General features: G+C 41.2%; 1 protein-coding gene and 2 long non-coding RNA genes across 6 annotated transcripts in view; 2 read left to right on the top strand and 1 right to left on the bottom strand.

The window, feature by feature from the left end:
- Positions 1-26982, bottom strand: part of ryr2a (ryanodine receptor 2a (cardiac)) — a 282516-nt gene that overhangs the window by 133879 nt on the left and 121655 nt on the right. For all 4 annotated transcript variants that reach the window (XM_087277000.1, XM_087277001.1, XM_087277002.1 and 1 more), the window contains 14 exons: positions 26162-26321; positions 22272-22419; positions 21874-22079; positions 18439-18613; positions 14738-14946; positions 13489-13832; positions 12697-12814; positions 10782-10942; positions 9045-9204; positions 8416-8502; positions 7969-8195; positions 5773-6583; positions 2877-3077; positions 1123-1228 (listed from right to left, as the gene is read on the bottom strand). In XM_087277000.1, coding sequence (XP_087133126.1) covers positions 1123-1228; positions 2877-3077; positions 5773-6583; positions 7969-8195; positions 8416-8502; positions 9045-9204; positions 10782-10942; positions 12697-12814; positions 13489-13832; positions 14738-14946; positions 18439-18613; positions 21874-22079; positions 22272-22419; positions 26162-26321 — 3113 coding nt within the window. The remainder of the gene's footprint in view (positions 1-1122; positions 1229-2876; positions 3078-5772; positions 6584-7968; positions 8196-8415; positions 8503-9044; positions 9205-10781; positions 10943-12696; positions 12815-13488; positions 13833-14737; positions 14947-18438; positions 18614-21873; positions 22080-22271; positions 22420-26161; positions 26322-26982) is intronic.
- On the top strand, positions 579-26855 carry LOC147834595 (uncharacterized). Its single transcript, XR_015504754.1, has 3 exons — positions 579-1084; positions 23568-24941; positions 26129-26855. It is a non-coding gene; the product is annotated as an uncharacterized LOC147834595 (long non-coding RNA).
- LOC147834596 (uncharacterized) lies at positions 1888-5237 on the top strand. The gene is made up of 2 exons (XR_015504761.1): positions 1888-4522; positions 4656-5237. It is a non-coding gene; the product is annotated as an uncharacterized LOC147834596 (long non-coding RNA).

Raw genomic sequence — 26982 nt, 5'->3', positions numbered from 1 at the left:
TAAAAAAATGCTTATTACATGACCTTACCCTACCCTTACATATAAACCAACCCTTAAAAGAAAACTGTGGTGATTTTTGAATGTGAAAAACCCCTGTTAAGTTTAATTTTAAATAGGATTACATTATGAGGACACAAGGCATGTCCTTATAAACCACCTAACCATTGTTATGTTAGGTCATACCCATCTCAAATATACAAATTTGTGCCATCATACATAGTATAAACAAATGCACACAAACACACACGCACACACACACACACACACACGCACACACACACACATACACAAGAGCACACACACACACACACACTCACCATATTAATGATCTCATTGCATAGACTTCCATTCAATCATAAAAATCAAACAATTTGGCAGTGCAATAATGCAAATGAACAGGATAGATTATTGAAATCTAAAGGTTTAGGGTGCTTTCACACCTACACTTTTGTTTCGGAACGTGTCTCGTTTGCCCAGTTAGCGCTGTTCGTTTGGCATATATAAACAGGGCAATCGCACTCTGTTCCGCACCAAAGTAATCGCTCCGAGATCACTTGAATGAGGTGGTCTCAGCTCGATTGAAACGAACTCTGGAGCGGTTCGATTGCAGCGAGAAAGCGATTCGATCCGAGCGCGGTTATATCACAGTGTTTTATGGATATGTAATAGGCATACGGCTATATGAAGAGAGAACTATGAGTATGGCGGGAAGTTTCGCGAGTCTCCGGATGCCCGCAAACGAGTGATGATCTCCCAGTAATCTCGCGTCTCCCTCCCGGTCCTCAAATAGGCATCGTCTCGCACCCTTCTCACCCCTCCCCACCGCATCTCTCCTCAGACACATCACGCGCGCACCCTGTCAATCACCACCAAACCATCACCTCTCCTGACAGCTGAGCGGGACTCTGCAAAATAAACCCTGACACTCTGACCAATGTGAGGAGAGTTTACCCGCACGTGACTTGTTTTAGCTCTTTTGGTCCGATTAGAAACTTTGCCGTGTGAAAACGAACCGCTCCAAGAGCAAAGAGCAACAATGTAACAATTGTAATCTCTGTTTCGGAACAACTGAATCCATTCACAGGTGTGAAAGCACCCTTAGATTGCAGACAAAGGTTTTACCACAGTGTGTCATGAGATCTTCATGGAAATCCAGCAGTTGTTCACGGATGTCTTCAGGACACGGACAATCCTGCTTCTCATCCTTAAAATTCAGCAGCATGTTGATCTGGGACACACACAACACTTTTCACTTGTGAATGACTTGTGAAACTGAATAATAGAAATAATGTCAAGATCAAAAAATCATCTGGATTTGAGTTAATAAATGTAATTTTAAGTACAACGCCCATACTTAGATAAAGAAAAGTAATTATATATGTGTGAAATGTTAATAAACATACAGCATAAGCCACAGCACACAATATTAACGGATATGAATAACCCAGGCTCATTCTGAAAACGTAGTCCCATGGACGTTTCTGGAGACCACAAATACGTCCCGGGAGGTTCAAATTTGTGCAGTTTTTATTTTTTGCAGATCCGTGAGAGGCCGCTGTGTGCGCTTTTTCGCATCTCGAACGTCTCTCGAGAGCACCGTTTGCACCCGCGCTGTTCTCGCGTAAAGCCACCTGTCGAGTGACCGTCTGTCTGTCTGACTGAATGATTGACTGCCCGACCGGCCAACCCACCCTCCTCCTCCTCCTTCCCTAAACCCAACCAGTTTTACTGATTGACCCACCCACTTGCTTGCTTCCCTAAACAGAAGCAACGATTTACAAAAGCCGTCCAGAAAAAGAAAAGCCCTTGTCTGTTTTTTACCACGTTTTCGGATTTTACCACATTCTCACCCTGTTATGTTCACTTTATTTTTTGGATTTTGTTTTTGTCTCACCTGATTTCTGGAACCGCTCTTCCCCAGACTCGAACCCGGTCATCGTCAGCTCCTCTATGCATCTCAACTCCACTGACGTACACGATGAGCTAACTGGACAAAGTGGTTGCAGCGGGAAAGCCCTCCACATGGAGGTAAGCGGTCAGCCGGCGGGCGACATACCGCCCAGTAACATTCGCTTCAAAAATGAAATGCAGCCATAGGTACCTACGACTACATAAATCGCGGTCTCCAGAAACGTCCGAGGGACTACGGTTTTAGTATGAGCTTGGGTTGGATATGATTCCCTACATGTGCAGAATTTCTTCAGTTATTGCAAAAAATAATGATTTAGAGCATAAAACTTTCTCAACTTTTAGCTATTCTTTTTTAAATTATGAAAGTTTGAGAAGTTTGCATGTTCTCCCTGCCTTTGCGTGGGTTCCTCCGGGTGCTCCGGTTTCCCCCACAGTCCAAACACATGCAGTACAGGTGAATTGGGTAGGCTAAATTGTCCGTAGTGTATGAGTGTGTGTGTGGATGTTTCCCAGAGATGGGTTGCAGCTGGTAGGGCATCCGCTGTATAAAAACTTGCTGGATAAGTTGGCGGTTCATTCCGCTGTGGCGACCCCGGATTAATAAAGGGACTAAGCTGACAAAAAAATGAATGAATGAATGAAAAAACTATCATTTTATTAAACAAAACAGGGTTTAATATATAAAAATCATGTTTCGTAGTAAGAAAATGTACTCAAATAAACAGAAGAAATGCACTATAACATTATTTGCTTGTCAATTAAGCACATTTTCATCCAAAATCTTATTACTGCATTATACTGTTACAATGCAGTACACAAAAATGATTCTGTCCACACATCATTTTTTTTACAATATTGTTAAAATGACTCTATTAATAAAATCTGTATTAAATAATTAATTAAAACAAGAACCAATAGCAGGTGTTCATAAACTCATGATGTAAATACTGGCCCCATGTGCTGACCTGTTCCTGTGGAGGAGAGCGGAACTCTTTGGTTTTGCGTGCCGTCAGAGCGGCGGACATGTTTAACGCCTGCATCACTTCATTATAGCGGAAACGCTGGTTCTCCTGAAGATTCGCCACAAAGTCGTCAGAGAACGCGACCACGGCCTCGATACGGTGACGAACCTGACAGTCACACAGGTACTGGAGCAGGTGACACATCTAAACACACACACACACACACACACACACACACAATGGTAGATGGTAAAACACTTCATATAAGGTGGACAGACTTTCTGGACTAATATTTGGAAAGGATTATTAAAGGTGCAGTATGTAAGTTCGAAGAGTGGTTGAACTAGGTATTGCACTCCTGGTTCAAAACACATGCAAGCGCAGGTTGCCAGATTGACAACAACAGCAGCGTTCCTGACTGTCGAGCCTAAAAGCTGATTTAAATCTTGTTCTAAATAAAAGCAACGGCACACGAGGGAAGGAACATTTTCCATATTAAAAGGATTTTTTTTGTCCTAACCAACACCTGAAATTAATATTTTTAATTTACTGTAGATTTATATTTTAGAAATGGCTTCTATTTCTTGCAGCTGAACAACAGAACACGGTCATTGATAATCTCAGGTTCACCTCATGTGCTTTATTCAGTATTATTCAATAGCTATGTTTCCATCCACTTATTTTATGCACATTTTGCATATGCGCATAAAAAACTGGTTGATGGAAATGCCAAGATGTGCATAAATGTAAAAAATGCGCATAAAAAAGCTTATGCGCATAACTGAGTAGGATAAACATTTAATTTGATAAGAAAAGATGCGCATAAACTACAATGGAAACACTTTTACCGCATAAATTTCAGTATGCGCATTAAAAAAGGTCATGTGATTTTGTTATAAGAGATCATGTGATGATCAAAATGACAAAGACAGGTTGTGACGCATTTATGTCAAGCAGTCTTAAAGACATCTCAATGCCATGACTGCATTTGAAATGACATAACTGAGTGAATGATACCTAACGACAGTTACGACATTATTTTTAGTATCATGTTTTTATAGACCATTTCAATATGGTGGTGCCCATGAACATTTCCTGCATGCTGTCAAACTATTTCATAACTGTTAAAAAAGCCAATTCAAATCACATTCTTACGTTAAAACAGCTTTCATAACATTATTTATTAGGGATGTAACGGTATTGTAAATACCGTCATACCGCAATATTAATTTTTTTCGATATTAACGTAGTCGCATGACTCGGTAAAACTATAGGTCTTCTGAGAAAATTTGCTCAGGCGAATGAAGCGAACGGGAGGTACCGGAAACTACAATTCCCATCAGCCCATGCTTGACCATCATCCCTTGCGGTCTGTTGTCGCTACAGATACAGTAATGCGGAAATGGAGTGTGCTGCTAGAAGCGGGGATGAAAAAGAGCTGGAAAACTCTAAAGCGGGTGTTGACGCTGCACGCGTACTGAATAGCGGTGTTGTCGCGCGAGTTCTTATCAGCTGTGTTGTCGCGCGCGTACTGAATAGCGGTGTTGTCGCGCGAGTTCTTATCAGCTGTGTTGTCGCGCGAGTTCTTATCAGCTGTGTTGTCGCGCACGTTCTTATCAACTGTGTTGTCGCACGAGTTCTTACCAGCTGTTTTGTCGCGCGTGTACTGAATAGCGGTGTTGTCGCGCGAGTTCTTATCAGCTGTGTTGTCGCGCGAGTTCTTATCAGCTGTGTTGTCGCGCACGTTCTTATCAGCTGTGTTGTCGCGCGCGTACTGAATAGCGGTGTTGTCGCGCGAGTTCTTATCAGCTGTGTTGTCGCGCGAGTTCTTATCAGCTGTGTTGTCGCGCGCGTACTGAATAGCGGTGTTGTCAGCACACTGTTCAGATTGATGCAGACATGAGATCTCTATCTCACTCATGGTTTGTCCTCTCAAGTGGGGGAAAGACAATGCACAACGTTACCCACTGCTGTCAACCTGGGCCAAGTCATATCTCTGTCCCAGAAACCTCAGTCCCAAATGAGAGGGTTTTTTCTGTTGCAGGGGACATTGTAAATACCCAGAGATACCAGCTTTTACCAGATTATATTTATATGATAATTTTCCTTTAAACCCATCTCTATCTAAGTGAGTGAGTGATTAAATGTTGAATGTGATGAGTTTTCAACAATACTAAATTGAAACTTTATTTTTTTACATGGTTTAATATTTTTTTGTTATTAAAATTGAAGTTCCTGTTTCAAAGCTTACAGATAGATGGCTAATTTGTATGTCATTGACACTTTTGGCACTTTTTTGGAGTATTTTCATAAGTTTTGTGTTTTCCTGTAGATGATTCAATAAATACCGTACCGTGACATTCATACCGAGGTATTACCGTACCGTGAAATTCTGATACCGTTACATCCCTATTATTTATCAATACCTGGACTTTTATGGATTCTCAGAAGCTATAGAAATTAAGGTAACACTTTACAATAAGGTTCATTAGTTAATGCATTTACTAACATGAACAACACATGTACAGCATTTATTAATCATAATTGAACATTTACTAATGCATTATTAACATCCGAGTCCATGCTTGTTAACATTAGTTAATGCACCATGAGTTAACATGAACTAACAATGAACTACTGTATTTTCATTAACTAACGTTTACTAGCATGAACAATTACAGTAGTAAATGTATTCTTCATTGTTTGGTCAGGTTAGTAAATGCATTAATTAACATTAACTAATGAACCTTATTGTAAAGTGTGACAGAAATTAAAAATGTAAAACAGGAAATACGTTAGGATCATTGTAACTGTTTACATCCCTCAAAATGGTCTCTATTTATACATTCTCTATTTATATATTTTAGACATTCAACCTATTTTCTGGCTTGCTGCTCACCTGGAGTTTGACAGGCTCAGGAAGCTTCATCTGTAAAAGTCCTTCTTTGGGCATCTTTCCTCTCAGGCCATCATCGACCACGCCCCCTTCCAATTGGCCCCGCCCACACCCATCCCCCACCGACCCGCCTCCACCATCGGCTCCAGAGTCCTGCGAGAATACACTAGGCTCGATCAGCTGCAGGATGGTCTTCAGGTCTCCGTTGTGGAAGATGCCCATGATGAGCAGCGTGTAGAAGAGTTTAATGAGCGGGACGAACAGGAACTCAGTGCTGCCCCCTACTGGATCCCGCACATGCAGACTGCCCTCTCGCACTGCCTCCGTCAGCATCTCCATCGTACGACTCTTCAGCGTCTCCAGAGGAAACTCAGGGCTGTACTGGAAACAGTCGACACCTCCACTGCCATTAAAACCTACAAAACTGGGAGAGGAGAAGCGCATGCGTGGCTGCAGAGATGTGCTCAGACCGATACCCGGCAGACCGTGTTTCTTCTTCTCATTAGGGAACAGTGTGATGCTCTTGGTTTCGGGCGTCATGGGGACGATGTACTCGGAGTTCATCATGAGGCGTGCGGTGGCGTAGCTGCTCAGGTGGATGTCGATCAGCAGGTCGTAGTATCCGGTGCGCAGCAGGCCGGGCATGTATTTGTTCTGGATGGCGTAGAGGAGCTGCGCCTCGTCTACGTGACTGCAGAGCGCGTGAGCCACACGGTTATTTCCCAGCGCGCAGATAGCCGAATATAAGCGCAGTGTGTGATAGTGGAACTTCAGAAGATCTTGCTGCTCCGTCAGCTCCAGAATATCCACAGACCTGATACACACAACACAATCAATACTCTTCATGTGCATGTGAAATCCTTACTGAATAAATAAACCATCAGCTGGTTCAACCATCGGTTCAACCTGTAGATAAAATTACATTGTAAAAAGCAAACTAGCCCACATTTAACCTAACTTAATCGTGACCAAAGCCAGAATTGTATAAAATTGTTATATGTATTATAGTTATATGACTCTTGAGTCAGATCTGAGTTTTAACAGTCATGTCAAAGCAGTCAGTAAATCAGCATACTATCATCTCAAAAACATAGCAAGAATCAGATGCTTTGTTTCTAGTGAAGACTTAGAGAAACTTGTTCATGCTTTTATCAGCAGCAGGGTGGATTACTGTAATGGACTCCTCACTGGTCTTCCTAAAAAGACAGTCAGACAGTTGCAGCTCATCCAGAACGCTGCAGCCAGAATTCTGACCAGAACTAGAAAATCAGAGCACATCACACCTGTCCTCAGGTCTTTACACTGGCTGCCAGTTACATTCAGAATAGATTTTAAAGTATTATTACTGGTCTATAAATCACTAAATGGCCTAGGACCTAAATACATCACAGATATGCTCACTGAATACAAACCTAACAGATCACTCAGATCATTAGGATCATTTAAACTAGAAGTTCCAAGAGTTCAGTCAAAGCAGGGTGAATCAGCTCTCAGCCACTATGCCCCTCGCTGCTGGAATCAGCTTCCAGAAATGATCAGATGTGCTCCAACATTAGGTACATTCAAATCAAGACTGAAAACACATCTGTTTAGCTGTGCCTTTACTGTATGAGCACTGTGCTGCGTCCGACAGATTGCACTATCATGTTTTTCTCTTCTACTTCATTCTTTTATATCACATTTTACCTGTTTTTATGTTTTGTTTTGACGCATTTTTATTATTTGTTTTTATTTTTATTTTACTTGTTTCTTTTATTCTTGTTTATGTAAAGCACTTTGAATTGCCATTGTGTATGAAATGTGCTATATAAATAAACTTGCCTTGCCTTGCCTTGCCTATTTAGTGACATACACTGATAAAAGTCCTTCTGTGGCCTTGTAGATTTCATTAATATTAATATGTACGCTTTATTTAATCAAATTAATTTCCTGATTTTAGGGCTTTTTTTTGGCTTTGAAATTAATAAAATGTACCATGTCTCCATAATAACATGCGTACACATGATTACAGAACTTTTTTTTTTTAAATAAACTCAGATTAAAATATTTGTTACGACTCTCTGTGATTTTTATAAGTTTAAAATGTTTTTAAAATCGAGCATATTTGTAATAAAGACAGTAAAATCACTGGCCGCATGGTATCGGTAAATGCATGTGTGTGTGTGTGTGTGTGTGTGTGTGTGTGTGTGTGTGTTGTACCTGTTCTCCTCGGGTATATGGAGGGTCATGAACTGCAGTGGTTCTGAACTCTGCACCATCCAACCCAGTCTCTCATTGACCCTAGTGACCTCTGACCTCAGGAACTGATTGGGCACACGGCTCCACAGCACCGGTGTGAGGAACTGCACATGTAGTCTCGGCGGACACTGAGGAACCACATTCTTACGCTCGCTCTTAAACAGTCCAGCAGAGAGCGGCATGATGCTCTACACACACACACACACACACACACACACACACACACACACACACAGAGAGAGAGAAAAGTTCCAAAGTGAAGTTGCAAACTTCATCATCTCACTGACGTTCAAGTTAAACTTACACTCAACCTGCTTGTGCAACTAGAGCAACAATAAAAATAGCCTCAGCATCCTGTGTGTATGTGTGTGTGTGTGTGAGGGAGTGTGTATAAGTGTGTGAGCTCACCTTGATGCGACCCAGTTCGAACTGGAAGACGTTTGGACTGGTGGCCTGCGCAAACACTGCAGGGAAGAGTTTAGTACTGGGCTCCACCTGCACAGAGAGCGAATGAATCAAAAACGTGACTCACTGATTCTTTCTCGAATGATTCTGAATCGATTCTGCATTCAAACTAAATCACAACAGCGCACTATTGACTAGAAAGTGAACTACTGCACAGTGTTCCGAACAAATGAAGCATGTGAACTACTCCAATGTCATTGTTAGCACTGTCGCCTCACAGCAAGAAGGTCGCTGGTTCAAGTCCAGGCTGGGTCAGCTGGCGTTTCTGTGTGGAGTTTGCATGTTCTCCCCGTGTTGGTGTGGGTTTCCCCCGGGTGCTCCCCACAGTCCAAACACATGCGCTATAGGGGGATTGATCAACTAAATTGCCTGTAGTGTATGAGTGTGTGTGAGTATGAGGGTGTATGGATGTTTCCCAGTACTGGGTTACAGCTGGAAGGGCATCCGCTGCGTAAAACATTTGTTGGAATAGTTGTTGGTTTATTAGCTGTGGTGACCCCTGATAAATAAAAGGACTAAGCCGAAGGAAAACGAATGAATGTGCAGGGATGTGCAGAGGACTGGATGTTCACCTGGTAGTAAGTGCTGAGCTCTTTGCCGTTGGAGGTGAAGGTGAGGAGGCCGTTAGCCGTATCGACCAGACAGCCGATCTCCAGCCCGTTATTACTGCGACCCTGACCGGGACTAGTGCACTCGCCGGCCCACACCATATAACAGTTACTGCGCTTGATGCTGCACAACAGCAAACACACACCAACACACACACATACATCAGACACACTCACAAACAACAGCCCTGAAATTAGCACTGCTCGATTATGCGAAAAGTCTTGATTGTAATCACAATGATTTAAAATGATTACCAAAGAGTCAGATAACGAAAACGTTTTGGATATACAGTTGAAAGCAGAAGTTTACATACACTGTGTAGAAAGGCACGTAAACATTTAAATAAGTCAGATGTTAATATGACTAAGCTCTTTCTCTTTTAGGTAAGTTAGGATGATCACATTAGTTTCTGTTGTGCTTAACAGCAGAATAATAAGAGAGATATTGTTTGAGAAATTGTTATAACTCTTCTTGAAAGTCAAGTTTACACACAATAAGATTATTCTGCCTCTGAAAAAGCTCTGATGATGATGTCAAGGTTTTGGAAGTTTCTGATTGGCTAATTGACAACATTTGAGTTAATGTGAGGCACAACTGTAGAATAGTATTGAAGGAAAAGCTCAAACACACTGCTTCCTTGTGTGACAACATGGAGAATCAACAAGCCAGAATCAACAACAAAGCCAGATTACACTTAGCTAAATCACACTGGGAAAAGACTCATGTTTGGAGACATGTCCTGTGCTCTGATGGAGCTAAGATTGAACTGTTTGACCATAATGAGCAGTGATACATTTGGAGGACAAAGGGGAAAGTGCACAAGCCTAGAACACCATCCCAACTGTGAAGTATGGGGGCGGCAGCATCATGTTGTGGGGCTGTTTTGCTGCAGGAGGGACTGGTCCACTTGACAGCATAGATGGCATCATGAAGAAAGAACATTATGGAGAAATACTGAAGCAACATCTCATGACATCAGCCAGGAAATTACAGCTGGGCCACAAATGGCTCTTCCAAACAGACCATGACCCTAAGCACACTGCCAAATTAGTGAAAATGTGCTTTAAGGACAACAGAGTGAATGTTTTGGAGTGGCCATCACAAAGCCCTGATCTCAATCCTATAGAAAATCTGTGGGCAGAGTTGAAAAAGCTTGTGCGAGTGAGACAGCCTACAAATCTGACTCAGTTACAGCGATTCTGTCAGGAGGAATGGGCCAAAATTCCTGCAAACTATTGAGAGAAGCTTGTGGAAGGAGACCCAAAACATTTGACCAAAGTTATACAGTTTAAAAGCAAAGCTGAAAAATACCAAGGAAATGTGTGTAAACTTCTGACTGTCTAGAAATTAATACAAAATTCTCAACAAAAAAAAAACTTCTCTCATTATTCTGGCATTTAGCAAATGTAAATGATTTAGGTAATCCTAACAGACCTAAAATAGTAAACGTTTAGTATGATTAACCATCAGACATTAAAAAAAATGGTTATGGTTCTTCTTTTTAGAGTGTGTGTAAACTTGGTTTCAACTGTATAGGTATAAATATTTACAAAATTTGGCCTTGAATACATTTGCCAGAAGTTCAAGTACTTTTAAGATGTGTGGGAACCCTGGATATAGGACACACTTTTCTAAAGGTTGTGTAGCAAATTCAAATTCAAATGTAGTACATGCTCAAGTATCATTCAATTTCAACTGACCTCTCGTGAACTTTGCCCTTCTCGTCCCCCAGGGTCACAGTGACCGTCCGGACATTGCTGATCTCGAATGCAGTGTCGTATTGGTGAAAGTCTGAGGTCACCCATCCGACCCAGACGCTGGAGGGCTCCTGCCCGGGGAAGATCCTCACTGAGTAATAATACTAAAACACACACACAGGTTTGTTTTTGAGCATTGTGGGGACATTACATAGGTTTCCATAGTTTTTATACAGTACATACTGTATTTTCTTTCACCCTGAACTTTCAGTTCTACATCAGTGCCATTTGCCAAGTCAGTCACACAACAACGAAAAAAAAAAAAAAAGTCTAAATATCTAAAGTCTAAGATCAAGAATATTTTCTAGACTAGGGTTGTAACGGTATGAATTTTTTACGGTATGATAATCGTCTAAAACAATACCACGGTTTGACGGTTTCGCGGTATACGGTATGTTACAAATGTTACAAAATAATAGAAACAGTGAAGCAAATTTGACTTTTTCCAAATAATATATTTTCAGTTACTATAAACAACACCACTTACAATGAACAAATAAAAAAATAAGAAAATAATAAATAATGTGCCAAAGTCCAAATAAAGTCCAAATAAACATGGTGCAAATCCTCAGTAAAAAAATAGATATAAATATTTACTATACTATAAATAGTTACATAACGAAACTAGATTCAATATGGAACATCCTTAGGTTTTATGTGCCAGCATGGATATGGTTGTCTGTGGATATGGATTTGGATATGGATGTCTGCAATGCAGACAAACAGCTGCACCTTCATTTGCGTCTTTTGAAAACAGCAAGAGCAGCAGTTCGTCTTTGCTGTGTCACTGTTTTGTCATGTTTCTGTGCTGCTGTGCATGCAAAAGTACTTAGTATGAGAATTATTTCATGCAAAACTTTTTTTTTGCGTTTTATTTAGCCGCGCATAAATGTATGCCTATCTCTCATTCCGTGTTGTTCAAAAAGCTCATGTTGGTCCACAAACAAAAGCGAAACCTATGCTTTTTGGTTGTGATATAGCGAGTTTGAACCAATCTGGGCATGGAGGAGGGACAACCGGAATGTATCATGTCTGGTTTGTCCGGAGACACAGTGACGAGCGTTTCTTTGTCAAATCAGCGTTGTCAAATTTTGATGATGTAACCGCACTGATTCCGGAGCCTCTGAAAGTCGTTATGTGATACAGCACTGGAAAGCTGAGATTCTCTTGTTTATGCCAAACTTTGAATTGTATGAATCGGATCAGCGGGTCAAAAGTTATTAAACATTTAAGAGCAATACTTATTTTTAGCCGCGGGCAGCTGTCTCGGTCTTTAAGGGTTAAAACCGTTGATATGCAATTGTTCATGGTATGATAATCGTGCACGTTCAAATCGTGGTAGACCGTCATACCGGTATATTGTTACAACCCTATTCTAGACTTTTTCTGGATTTTTTTGTAGTGATTTCAATAGTCCCTTTCACACATACAGACTTTTCCGGAAAACTAATGGCAGTTTTCCGGAAAGGGATCATGTGCGAATGGGCTCTTTTTGAAAATATGGTAAATAAGTTCCGGCAATTTTCCGGAAAGAGAAGCTGTAACATTACTGTAATTTCCTAGAATGCTGCTCTGAGTGAACGCAGAAGGACAATTGCCGGAAAGAGCGCCTTTACGTTTAGAACACGCTAATCTGAGATGTCTACTCCAGCCAATCAGAACATTCAGACGCATTCACAATCGCGCTGTGTATGAAGATAAACGCCTTTGAATCCTTCTCCAGACAAATTTAGCTGCTACCTGTTCTTAGTTCTTCTTAGTGTCAACTGTGAAAGAAATTATTAATAAAATGCTTCGGATAAACCGTGTGTGTGTGTGTGTGTGTGTGTGTGTGTGTGTGTCTCTCTCTCTCTCTTACCGTTGATGTTTGTATAAGATTCTCACAGTCGTCTTTCTCATCAGCCAAAACCTCCTCTGACAGACGAGCGCTGGAGCTGCTGCTGTTCATGTCCGGCTTCGTTCTTTTCAACATGAACCTGAACAAACACACACACACACACACACATCGATCACAAACACACACATCGTTAACACTTTATTTTGATGGTCCATTTGAGTATTAGACTGTCTGCTTAATATCTGCTGATTCTGCTCCTTCAACAGACATTTAGCTGACTATAAGAAACTTTGCAAGTACATGTCAACTTACACAAACCCCAACCCCAACCTAACAGTCTACTTATAATAACTGATTTATTTTCTCTTTGTCATGATGACAGCACATAATATTAGACTAGATATTCTTCAAGACACTACTATTCAGCTTAAAGTCACATTAAAAGGCTTCACTAGGTTGATTATGGTTAGGGTTAGGGTAATTAGGCAAGTCATTGTATAACAGTGGTTTGTTCTGGAGACAATCCAACACTAATATTGCTGAAGGGGGAGAATAATATTGACCTTAAAATGGCTTTAAAAACAGCTTTTATTCTAGCCGAAATAAAACAAATGAGACTTTCTCCATATGAAAAAAACATTAAAGGAAATACTGTGAAAAATTCCTTGCTGTAAAACATCATTTGGGAAATATTTGGGAAAATAATAAACAATCACAGGGGGACAAATGATTTTGACTTCAACTGTATATGCCAGCATGCAAAAGGCTGAGACTTCAGTTAGCATTAGCGTCACAAGAATGTGTGTAACCCACCTCTGTTTGATTTTGGATGGCTTCTCCTGGTTATGATCTTTGTGGTTGTTGAATTCGTCTCGTTCTCTGTCTGGTCCGTTGGAGCTCATGTGGCTGTGTGGTGTTTTCATCAGGACCTCAAAATCCGACACCGTCTCAAAATCCTCCAGGTCTCTCTTAGGGGAGAAGAAGCTGCCGTTGGCTGCTAGCGTCCCACCAGGCGAGCGGGCGAACGCCTCCGAGCACTCGATGGGCATGCTGAGCCGGTAAAACATGATGTCTGTGTGACTGTTCTGTGAGCCGAATGACCTCTGGGTGACCTTTAGGCACGGCGGGCTCTCCACCGTCCCGTCGATCCGCGTGACCTGTAACCAGTAATAGGTAAATTACTTAAAAAATATCATAAATTACTTATTACAGATTTGCGAAAATTCTTTACTATTTCTGGATTTGTGTGGAATGATTTTGAGAGAATGGTAACTAAAAACCTAAAACCTAAACAAAAATAAAAAATAATACATTTTATTTAAGCATTACAACGCAAGTTCAATTAGATAATATATGCCTGAATAATAAGATATATAAACGTTGATTTCAATAGTTTAATAATCATTTACTAACTCATTCTGAATGATCCTAAAAACCCTCAACTACTCTTAAATAAAAATGGTTTGTATAATGCGATACTTCATTTAGTAATGAAAAATAAATCATTAACAAAGTATGAAAATACGATTATTAAGCACATTATAAATATGTTTGTAAGTCAAGAATAGAGCATTTGTAGCTGCAGTTATAAACTGCTTACTAACGCTTATTAGTGTAGAGTTAATGCTTAACAAATTATGAATTCACTATTTGCTAATGCTTAATAAATGATTTATAGTGTGCAGTTATTATAAAGTGTTACCAAAACAACTTTACTTTATTCCAACCAATTACATTCTAACTAATTACACTCAACCCTGCCTGTAACACACACAGTCCTTTGAAGGTTTCATCCTAAAGCAGGAGCGTGACCTCAGATCTCTATTCAATTCAATTCAAGTGTATTTATATAGCGCTTATTACAATAATTACTGTTTTAAAGCAGCTTTGCAAAAGATGCACATTACTGCATTACAATCAAATTAAGATACAGTTACAATCAAATACAAGTTATCATATACAGACATAGTAAATCTGCAATTGCATAGCATATAGGTGATGTCTGTGTGTACATGTTTAATGAAGTGTATTAAGTGTATGTGTTGTCCTGGAGCCCACTAACCTCTATGTGCTCGTGGATGAGCGGGACAGGGGTGAACTGCGGCAGGCGTTTGCTGATCCACATGGTCAGATCTCGGTTCATGTTGACAGCGAAGGGCTCGTATCCCTCCTGCAGGCCGCAGATGGTGAAGTACTTCAGTGTGCTTACGTCCTTCCCAAAGTTCATGCGGCCCACTTGACTGACCCCCAGACTGCAGACCGGGATGAAGCCTGACACAAATATTCATATTACCACATTAGCCAGTCGCAAACAATGCTTTCCTTACTAGTTTTTGTCATTTTTGAAGTGTAATATCTAAAAAGTCTTACATTTAGAACAATTTTCTAGACTTTTTATAGATTATTTTGCAGTGATTTCAATAAATGGTGATCCACTGCAAAAAAAAAAGCCTTACTATTATGTTTTTGTTTAGTTTTTAGTCTGATTATCCTAAACCAGGGTTTTTCAAAGTCTAAGACAGTGGGCCTCCCTTTTGACACAACTTATCCATTGGCGCCCCCCTCCTCCCAAACACGCACACACACACAATTCTGGAGGTTTTCTCGCTATCTCATCATGCTTGGTTTCAAGGTGTCGCTGAAGTTTAGCGGGTCTCATGCTGTCTTTAGCCAAAATATCTTGACAAACCACACATAAAGGTCGTGGTTCCTCAGCTGGTCCTGTCCACGTAAATCCTAAACTCAAATACTGATAATTATATCGTCGTCTTTTGGGTTTAAGCCCTGAACTTGAAGGGTTTGAATCGGGGGCTTTGAATCGGGGGGTCTCAGAAACCGTCCATTGCATTAGCAGCATGATTAGCAGGCATATACCTGTATTGGCGGGCTTGCCAAACAGAAGCGAATTCACAGCTATGGCCTTCTGGGTAAAAAAGGTTTTCTTATTTTTGACGTATTATTTTTTTCGCTTTGTTTAATTAAAACGTTTAAAATAATAAAAAATACATATAATAATTAAACTTAATAATTATTTTTTTATTATATATTATTTTTTCCCGCGCCTCCCCTGACATGCTTTGGCGCGCCTCACACTTTGAAAACCCCTGTCCTAAACAAACTAAATCAAGAATCATTTTTTCAACAATTAAAAAATATTCCTTTCTTTTCAGAAGTAATACATCAAAATTAAGTAGGTTTTTCCATAAAATAAAAATCTGCCTGGTAGGGTGAGCAAAATACGCTTACTTTGGTTAGAAATAAGATTATTTTACTTCATCTTTATTTCTATAACGCTTTTACAATGAAGACTGTGTCAAAGCAGCTTCACGTAGTGTCTCCGACTCGGTCCCAGTCATTCCCCTCGCTGGCCAGCAGAGGCCGCCATCTCCGGACTTCTAGCATTACATCATCCACATACGCTGATTGTGCATACACCTGTTCTGAATCAAGCTAACGACCCACGTACCCTTTATAAGCCAGTTCCAAACACTCAGCCAGTGCGAAGTCTTGTTTAGCCCCGGCCAGCATTACTGAGCGTTATTTCCTGCCTCCAGCCTGTTTCTGACTCTGCTTTGCCTTCTGCCTGCCCACGACCCAAGCCTGATACACGGACTCTGATACTCACTACCTGCCCACGACCCAAGCCTGATACACGGACTCTGATACTCGCTACCTGCCCACGACCCAAGCCTGATACACGGACTCTGATTCACGCAGCCTGCCTTTGACCCATGTCTGGTAAATCCCTCTGTGTCTGTTTACCACCAGTCTTGATACCTTTAAGACGTTTGTTGATGTGTGTTTGCACATTGGTGCATATTGTGTGTTTGAGTGAGAGCTTGATAAATAAATACTGCATAATGGATCCCTCCGTGTCAGTCTCCTCGCTACACATAGAAGATTTTAGTGACTGAATTGACGCATTGAAAAAATAATTTCGCTTGTTTTACAAAACAATACTTAATTGTGGCATTATTTCTGAAAACAAAACACTATTTTTTTTTTACTTGTCTAGAAAATTATTCTTAATTTAAAACCAACCCAGGCTCATTCTGGAAACGTAGCCCCGTGGGCATTTTTGGCGGCCACGAAATACGTCCCGGGAGGTATGCATTTGTGCAGTTTTTGTATTCACGAATCCACGAGAGACTGCTATGCGTGCTTTTTCGCGTCTCGAACACCGAGCGTGCGAGCGCCATTCGTGCCCGCGCTGTTCTTGTGTAAAAAGCCACTAGAGGCCGCTGGCGAGCGACCCTCTGTCCGACTGGCTGAATGACTGAACGAGATTGACTAGGCAGTCGGCCAATCAGCCACCCCGGCCACCCTCCTCTTACTCTTTCTTCCCTAAACCCAAGCAACGATTTACGAAAGTTGTGCAGAAAAAGAAAAGCCCTCGTCCGATTTTGACCACGTTTTCAGATTTCACCACATTCTCGCCCCGACTCGTTCACTTTATTTTTTATGGACTCTTCAGGTACAAACATGTACCTTTTGAAAAGCCACTGCCCCAGTGACAACTCCTGTACCTTTATTTCTGAGAGTGTATAGGCATAAATGTGGTCTTAATTTTGATCAGTTTTACGAAAAAATAAACACCACTTCTGCCATTTTTAATTACAAGTAAATGCACTTAATTTAATAATGTTTAAGTACTTAGATAAATTGCTGAGAGCTGTGTCTGAATCAGAGAACAGGAGATATGCTGAGTGATGTAAGTGTGTGTCAGTGGTCAGCAGGGGGCGCTGCTCTCACTGCTGAGAGGTGAAGACAGATGATACAGCAACATTCACCTGCTGCTCACACACACGCACACACACTGCCTCATCAGACACTGATGCAACGGATGCACATCACCAGTGTGTGTGAGCGTCTGTGTGTGTCTAGGAATCTGTGTGTGCGTGTGTATAAGCATTAGTGTGTGAGAGAGAGAGCATCTGTGCATGTGCATAAGCATCTGTATGTGAACATGTGTGTTGTGTGTGTGTGTGTGTATGAGTCTCTGTATGCGACTATTTGTGTGTTTAGGTGGGTGTTTGTGTGTATGTGTTCTTCACTGTGTTCGTGTGTGTGAGTACTGTATTAGCAAGCATCAGTGTGTGTGTAAGAATCTATGGACCATGTGCATGAGCATCAGTGTGTGTGCGTGTGTGAGAGAGCATCAATGCGTGAGCATCCGTGTGTGTATGAGCATCTGCATAAGCATCTGTGGGTGAGCTTGCATGTTGTGTGTGCGTATGTGTGTGTGTGTGTGTGCGTGTGTGTGTGTGTGTGTGTATGCAGCATATGTTAATGTTTATGAGCATCTGTGTGGTTAAATGTGTGTGTTGTGAATATGAGCACCACTTTTTTCATGAATGTGTACACTCCACTGTGTTCATGTGTGTGTACTGTATAAGCAAGCATCACCATATGTGTATGTGTGTGTGTGTGTGTGTGTGTGTGTGTGTGTGTGTTTTGCAGCATCAGCTCTGCAGGTGTTACTAAAGCTCAAGTCTGCTTAGCTTCAGTACTTTAGCTGCATTTTCAATCACACATACACACACACACACACACACACACACACACACACACACACACACTGTCAGACATTTACCTCTAATGAATTTCTTTCTAATAGAGCTGTACAGAAGACTACATCTCAATAAAACCAAAAAACAAGCAAATAAATACATGAGCAAAGGGTCAACAGTGGTGAAAGACCCCCAGAGAAGAGTTTAGGTTGTTTATTTAGTGAATAGAGCAGAGCAGGGGTCAGTCACTCACCTTCCCACACCTCAAAGTCTTTAAAGGCCAGCTCAGAGCCGGAGTCGTCGAGCAGCACTTCTCCGTTCAGTGTGAACATCATGGTGCGTTCGTTCATGTCCACCATGCAGCCCACCACATCTCCAGACTGCCAGGAGCGGCCGAAGTGCTCGTTTCCCTGATGCCAGCGCTGCGCCTGCACACACACACACACACAAATCTCAAATTCCCTGACTGTCATCCTGAATCCCACAAGCTATAATGCATAGAAAAACAAGCAGCTGTTGTGTTGTTTTGTTGAGCAGTCAATTCAGAACTGTGATCTGTGCTATAACATCACTGATTTTAATGCAAAATCAAGAAAATGACACAAAATTGAAAGAATCTTGCAATTATTTTTTAAAGATGCCACTTTTTACAAGAGTAGGTTGCGGCTGATAGGGCGTCCGCTGCATAAAAACATATGCAGGAATAGCTGGCGGTTCATTCCGCTATGGCGAACCCTGATTAATAAGAGACTAAGCCGAAGGAAAACTAATAAAACTAATAAAAACGGTCAGTACTTGGATGGGAGACCACTTGGGAAAGCTAGGTTGCTGCCGGAAGTGGTGTTAGTGAGGCCAGCAGGGGGCGCCCAACCTGCGGTCTGTGTGGGTCCTAATGCCCCAGTATAGTGACAGGGACTCTATACTGCTCAGTGAGCGCCGTCTTTCGGATGAGACGTTAAACCGAGGTCCCGACTCTCTGTGGTCGTTAAAAATCCCAGGATGTCCTTCGAAAAAGAGTAGGGGTTTAACCCTGGCCTCCTGGCCAAATCTGCCCACTGGCCTCTGTCCATCATGGCCTCCTAACCCTCCCCATATCATGATTGGCATATCATCACTCTGTCTCCTCTTCACCAATCAGCTGGTGTGTGGTGTGCAGTCTGGCGCAAAATGAAACCCCACCTATTACCTGTTTTGGTGACTGTCGCTTTAAATTCAAATGAGATTGTGGATTTTCAAAAGAGGGCGGAGCCACAAATGCCTATGTGTCAGAAAAGTGGCAGATTCAGAACAAGACTAGGGAGAGATGGTCACTAGTGGGCGGGGCTTTCCCCCTCTGATGACACGTACAAAGGGAGAATGTCAATCAAAGTGTTTCTGCAGACTGTTTAGATCAAGTCTGATTATAAAAATTTGAATTAATGAATGTTTACCATTAGAAGCTGGATATATTCACACACTGTTGACACCCAACTGTGCATAAACCCCTTATAAAAGTGATTTTTGCATAATAGGTCCCCTTTAAATGCCACAGACAGCCAGGACATGTAGATGGGCATCTGCTATGTAAAACGTATGGCAGAGTAAATGGCGATTCGTTCCACTCTGATGACCCCTGTTAAATCAGGAACTAAGTCAAAGGATAGAGATTAATTAAGAGGTCATTCATCAAATATGATAAAGTCTATATGAGTAAGAGGTAAACACTGTTTCGAGTGTTTTCAACAAGTGTAACAGTTAAATAAATGATAGACATCAATGGTTGTTAAAAACCAAAAATGATAAAACGTAATCAATAAAGTGTCTAAATTTGTGCATTTTTCACAGCAAAACAACACAAGAACTTCTCCAAATATTGCCACTTAGAAAAAGTCAACAACAAAACCAGTCATTTTATGCCACAATCTTTCCAGCAAAATACAGGAGAAACTGGTTGAGCACTGAGCAGACACAAAACAGGCAGCAGGGTTCAACGCTAAGGACATTTTCTAGTGGCTCGACTTGACCAGGGGTTCAGATTTTTACTTGCCCTGCCAAAATTTACACTGGCCCTACTAAATAAATCAATAAAAAAATAGCTATTTCTTAGCCACATATTTTAAATAATGTGTCAAAAATAATGTATGTTATTCTAGTATTTAAATATTTTTAAATGCTAAAATAATTAGCAGTAAAATGCAGCAGTATGGAAAATGTGCAGGTATTTTATTGCAAAACAAAAGGTAGCTGACGGAAAACTATACAAAACATTACTTCATTTTTTATTGTGTTGTACCCATGTAAATATCTGTTTCCACAACGTTGGAAACAGACGTTTTCTTTTAGCCTCATATTTTGATGTTGCCGTCATGTTGCCGTCTATTCACCGTTCTGGTTTTTACCAGGTTGTGGAAAAAAAATAACGTGTTCACAACATCCAATCAGATAAAAGGAACCAAAAAGCAATATGGTGTTTATGGTGACTTCATAGATAAGGCAGCATTCAAAGACATAAAAGCACAAATTGTTTCTCGATTCTAAGACTGTATTTTGCATGCAAGTGACAAATAGTTGCAGGCAAATTAAACTTTAGTGACAAGGCAGCACTGGTATGACTGGGCCAGTGACGTTTCTCTCTACTGTCCCGAACATCTCTCATGCTGGCCCCGGGCCTTTGTGCAGTCCTTATTGTTGAGCCCAGGGCAGTATACAGTATTTCATCCGGTATAGAAATGAAATGGGAAGTCAAATTTACATCTCAAGCTCATTCTGGAAATGTAGCCCCGCGGACGTTTCTGGAGACCCCGATTTACGTGGCCGGAGGTACGTACAGCTGCATTTCATTTTTTCAAGCGAACGCTATGGGGCGATGTGACGCAGTTCTTCTTCGCGCTCGCTGGCTGACAGCTCACTTCCATGTGGAGGGTTTTCCCACCGCAACCAGTTAGTCCGCTTAGCTCATTGTGTTCATCGGTAGAGCGAGGGCCAGAGGGGAGCCGACGGCGATGACCAGGTTCGAGTCCAGGGAAGAGCCGTTCCAGAAATCAGGTAAGACAAAAACAGAATCCAAAAAGTAAAGCCAACGAGTTTATAACAGGGTGAGAATGTGGTAAAATCCGCAAACGCTGTTAAAATCAGATGAGGGGGCTTTCCTTTTTCTGGACGGCTTTTGTAAATCGTCGCTTGGGTTTAGGTAAGCAAGCGGGCTGGCGGGCTGGCCGGCCGGCGGGTCAATTTGTTAAAACCGGTTGGGTATAGGAAAGGAGAAGGAGGATAGGTTGGCCGATTGGTGGCTGCCCAGTCAATTATCCAGTCATTCAGTCAGTCAGTCGGACAGACGGTCAGTCGGACAGACGGTCACTCGACAGCGGCCTCCGGCGGATTTACGCTAGAACAGCCCTGGCTCAAACAGCGCTCGCAAAAGGTGTTTAAAATGCAAAAAAAGATCGCACAGCGGCCTTTCGCAGATTCTTGAAAACAAAAACTGCACAAATATGAACCTCCCGGGACATATTTCGTGGTCTCCAGAAACGTCCGCGAGGCTACGTTTCTAGAATGAGCCTGAGTTGAAAATTTTATGACAAATAAAAATCCCTGATATTCCTCAACTTAAATAATAATTAGAAAAAAAAGTAGTATTATTATACTCCATGAGTCGTGGGATCCCTGTGCTTGTGAGTACTACATGTGTCAGTGTTCACCCATCTCTCACCTTGAATCCATCGAATACGAAGGCCTGTTCGTCTGCTCCGAGCTCCTGGTCTGGCAGACAGCCGGGTCTCGCCCAGCCCACCCGCATCTCGCCCGCCGTCACCACCTCCAGCTCAAAGTACCACTTCCCTCCATTCACACAGTACGTCTTTTCTGCTCGGAATATCCGGAAACGCTCTGCTGACAGATTACCTACATCCTCTCGAGCTGAAGCACAAAACACACACGTCAGAAACACACACTGATGAGATCGCAATACATCCAGACAAATGCATTTTTATTATAAGCTTTCAGTTGAATACGAATATGCTATTGTTCAATTCAATCCACACTTATCTGCAAGCTAAATCATCTGCTAATGGGGTAAACAAACTATTATCATTATTAGACTGATGGTACCGTGATCTTGATCTGGAGCCTCTAGGTTGTATCCATAACCCAACAGTGTCCTAACGGCTTCCCGCAGACTGTCCTTATTAGACTTCTTGGTTCTCTCATCCAGAAGAACGTAAGGAACGAGACGAGGGTTTCTCTTGTTCTTAATGTCCTGCAGAGACACAGAGACGCATCTGAGCGAGACTTGGAGCCGTCCTGTCGCCTGTGCGCTTATGTGTTCGTCTGCTTTATCAAACGCTGCGACCAAACACGCATCAATCTTCCAGACAGCTGTAATCCTGCTGCAGATTCTTCCCATCAGCACAAAGGCATATCTCAGTATATGAGTGCCTTCATATCACAGTGCAGTGCGTTTAAATATTCATTACATATTAGGGCTGCATGATAGTGAAAAAACGAGCATTGCGATATTTAGTTTTTCTGCAATATATATTGCTATATTAATGCACTTTCAGTCCAGATGACTTAAATAATTCTATTTAGAAAGAATTGATTATTTTAGTTGACTGACGGGATTACTCTGTAGGTTCATCTGCATTACTTATAATAAACAAGCTACAAGCATGGAGAAGTAAAATAAAGAAAAATACAAATGAAAGAAACCGTGTAAATCTGTTTTTGTTTCAGCAGTCAACGCCCATGGAGATAAAGAGTGCTTTCACACCTACACTTTTGTTTCGGAACGCATCTCGTTTGCCCAGTTAGCACGGTTCGTTTGGCATATGTGAACAGGGCAATCGCGCTCTGTTCCGCGCCAAAGTAATCGCTTGAGTGAGGTGGTCTCGGCTCAATTGAAACGAACTCTGGAGTGGTTCGATTGCAGTGAGAAAGCGATCCGATCCGAGCGCGGTTATATCACAGTGTTTTATGGATATGTAATAGGCATACGGCTATATGAAGAGAGAATTATGAGTAGGGCGGAAAGTTTCGCGAGTCTCCGGATGCCCGCAAACGAGTGATGATCTCCCGGTAATCTCGCGTCTCCCTCCCGGTCCTCAAATAGGCATCGTCGCTCACCCTTCTCACCCCTCCCCACCGCATCTCTTTTCAGACACATCGCGCGCACGCACCCTGTCAATCACCACCAAACCACCACCTCTCCTGACAGCAGAGCGGGACGCTGCAAAATAAACCCTGACACTCTGACCAATGTGAGGAGAGTTTACTCGCACGTGACTTGTTTTAGCTGTTTTGGTCCGATTAGAAACTTTGCAGTGTGAAAGCGAACCGCTCCAAGAGCAAAGAGCAACAATGTAACAATTGTAATCTCTGTTTCAGAACAACTGAATCCATTCACAGGTGTGAAAGCAGCCTAAGTGAATTTATCCGAGGGGACCTCCCCAATCAATGCTAATGTCAAACCAGAAAAACCCTACTTCATCCATTCAATTTTCTTTGGGTTAGTCTCTGATTATCAGATGTCACCATGGTGGAATGAACTGCCAACTACTCCAGCATATGTTTTTTTGCAGCGGATGCCCTTCAAACTGCAACCCAGTACTGGGAAACACCCACACACTTTAACATTCTCACACGCTCATATACTACGGCCAATTTAGTACATCCATTCACCTATAGCGCATGTGTTTGGACTGTGGGGAGCACCCGGAGGAAAACCACGCCAACAGGGGGAGAACATGCAAACTCCACACAGAAATGCCAACTGACCCAGCCGGGACTTGAACCAGCGACCTTCTTGCTGTGAGGCGACAGTGCTAACCACTGAGCCACCATGCCGAACATTAAATAATAAACTGTAAAATGTAACTGCAGTCTTGGTTGTATAAACAATTTAATAAAATTAATCCCAGATTCAGCATTGCATATCCTGCGATGTGACTATTGTGGATAATCACACTGTGATATCGATGCTGAAACTAGCCTATTTCATATCACTTATTCATTTATTCATTTTATTTTTGACTTAGTCCCTTTATTAATCTGGGGTCGCCACAGTGGAATGAACCGCCAATTTATCCAGCACATTTTTTACGCAGCGGATGCCCTTCCAGCTGCAACCCATCACTGGGAAACATATCACTTATTTCAGTGAAAAACATTTCACATTATTATCCATACAAACGTGTTTTGATAACTAGTAAAGCAACATTTAAACATTTTCCTAAAATGCCTACATTTATCATATACTTATTAAATCACCTGTGGTGAAAATACAATACAACAGGCTTTATTTATGCAAGTTTTAAACAATCATATTCAAAAAACTTTAATAGTATTTGTTGAGTTCATTGCTTATAATATTTAAATGCTGTTTCTAAAATATTGATAAAATGAATATTGATTAAATTTAGGATTTTTAAATGAAAAATTTCTTAGTCTTTTTCTTGCTTTTTTTGACAGCAGAACAGTACAATTTCTAAAATAACAACATAAACAAATTTATTTCAAAATTTAAGCACTTTTAAGGATCTACGTTTGTTTTTAAGTATTTTCAGGCCTTGAATCCATATGTCTGAAGTTCAAGTACTTTCAAATAGCATGGGAACAGTGAATTAAATACAATTAATTTTTGTTAAAGCTTGATAAAATGTAATAATTCCTTGTGCCTAAATGCTTTTAACACAGTCAGCGATTTATAAATTTTCACTTTATTACGGGTAAACTGAAATGACTCCAAAGTTCTCATTGTAAACCAATTTTAGAGTCTTATCTGTTATTGGGCCCTATCACACACCCGGCGCAATGTGGCGCAAGACGCGGCGCAATACTTGTTTGGTAGTTTCAGCTTGGCGCAAGAGTCGTTTTGAGGCGTTGCGCTACGCTGTTTTAATAGCAAATGCATTAGCGCTCATTTGTGCGTTCTGGTGTAAAAAGGAAGGCGTTCTGAGGCGGACCGCTGGCGCGTCGCTATTTTGAGAAACTATAATAGATTTTTCATCAGACCAAAACAAACCCGGTCTAAACCCCGGCGCAGAGTTGCTCCTCACTTACACACTGCTTAATACACACAAGAGAGCAACAGGCAAATATCTTTACATATGAAAAAAATGTAAATATTAAGGATATATATATAGGATATAATAAGAATAGATATAGAATATAAATATAAAGGATTAAAATATTACAAAACATATTATTTTCTAGCCTACATAAATATGAAAAACCACTGCTTTCATGCCTTCTTCATCTCGGGAGGCTTTTTCAGTTCATTCATAACAATTTGCTTTTGTATAATGTTATTATTATTAGCAGTATTATTTATTATATCCATATTTATATTTGTTTTATTAAAAACAAGCTTAGATTTGTCCACCTGTCAGGTTTTAGACCATATGGGGCACAGCATGTGTTTTAGGATATAACTCAGGTTTTTGAGCACATTTTGTTATTATTATTCATTTATTCGTTTGCTGGAAATTAGAACTGAATTTAGAAATAGTTTTGAAATGAATATTTGTGCTTAACAAACGCAATTAATTATTTATAGGCTAATTGATGTCTGTGCGTAAAGGTTTCCCTATCCAAGAGCGAATGTGAAAGTGATCCATTATCTCTCATTCTCACGCAGTAGATAGCTCTGTTTAACTGTTTTCTGTGAACTGTTTGCTTGTGAAATGCTCATTTTTTCCACTTAGACTTACTTTGCGTCCTGTAAATAGCGAATGCGCTTATGGCGTTGCGCAGCTGACTCTTAAAGTGAATGGGAGATGAGACTCTGGTTGGTTTATTCTCAAAACACACCTATAACTCATTAAGAAAATAAACTCAACCCTTTTAGACCATGCGCCATGGCGCAAAGCAGATTTTCCCGTCCTTAAATTAGCAAAAATGCGTTCTGACACGCCCTGAAAGCGTTTGCGCCCTGCGTTTTGCGCTCTGTGCATGGACCGTCAAAATAGAGCCTATTGTCATTAAGGCTGACCCAGACTGACCTGCTGTATGCCGTACGTCCAGCCCTGTCGTATGCGGTCTCTGGCCCAGACATTGTGAGCGTTCTCTGCCAGCTTGTCCACCATGGCCTCCTGGGTAGACGCCAGTTTGATGTGGCACAGGTCCATCGGTGCAGGTTTATACCCACTAGAGAGCTCATATCTGACATGAGAATGCAAAATAATCAATCTGTACCACTACATCAACTAACTGTAGACATGTACAACATTCATTCATTCATTTTCCTTAGTCTTTATTTCAGAGGTCACCACAGCGAAATGAACCGCCAACTATTTCGGCATATGTTTTACACAGCAGATGCTCTTCCGGCTGCAACCCAATACTGGGAACCACCCATACACACTCATTCACACACACACACACACACACTTACACACTACGGCTAGTTTAGTTTATTGAGTTCACCTATAGCGCATGTGTTTGGACTGTGGGGGAAACCGCAGCACCCGGAGGAAACCCACACAAACACGGGGATAACTTGCAAACTCCACACAGAAATGCCAATTGACCCAGCCAGGACTTGAACCAGCGACTTTTTTGCTGTGCAGCCACAGTGCTAACCACTGAGCCACCGTGCCGCCCTACATATGCAACATGTATTTCTTGATATTGCAAAAATTGTCCATTTGCATATATCAATCTGAATTAAAATTTCTGACCCAGGACCACAAAACCAATCATGTGTCAATTAAGATTTTTAATTATGTTAAAGTTAAAGAATATATAAGAATATATATATATATATATATATATATATATATATATATATATATATATATATATATATATATATATATATATG

The sequence above is a fragment of the Danio rerio genome, chromosome 12, assembly GCF_052040795.2.
Source record: "Danio rerio strain M-AB ecotype USA chromosome 12, GRCz13ab, whole genome shotgun sequence".
Taxonomy (NCBI): Eukaryota; Metazoa; Chordata; class Actinopteri; order Cypriniformes; family Danionidae; genus Danio; species Danio rerio.
The sequence above is the reverse complement of the archived record's forward strand: the minus strand, read 5'-3'. Positions and strand labels throughout refer to the sequence as shown.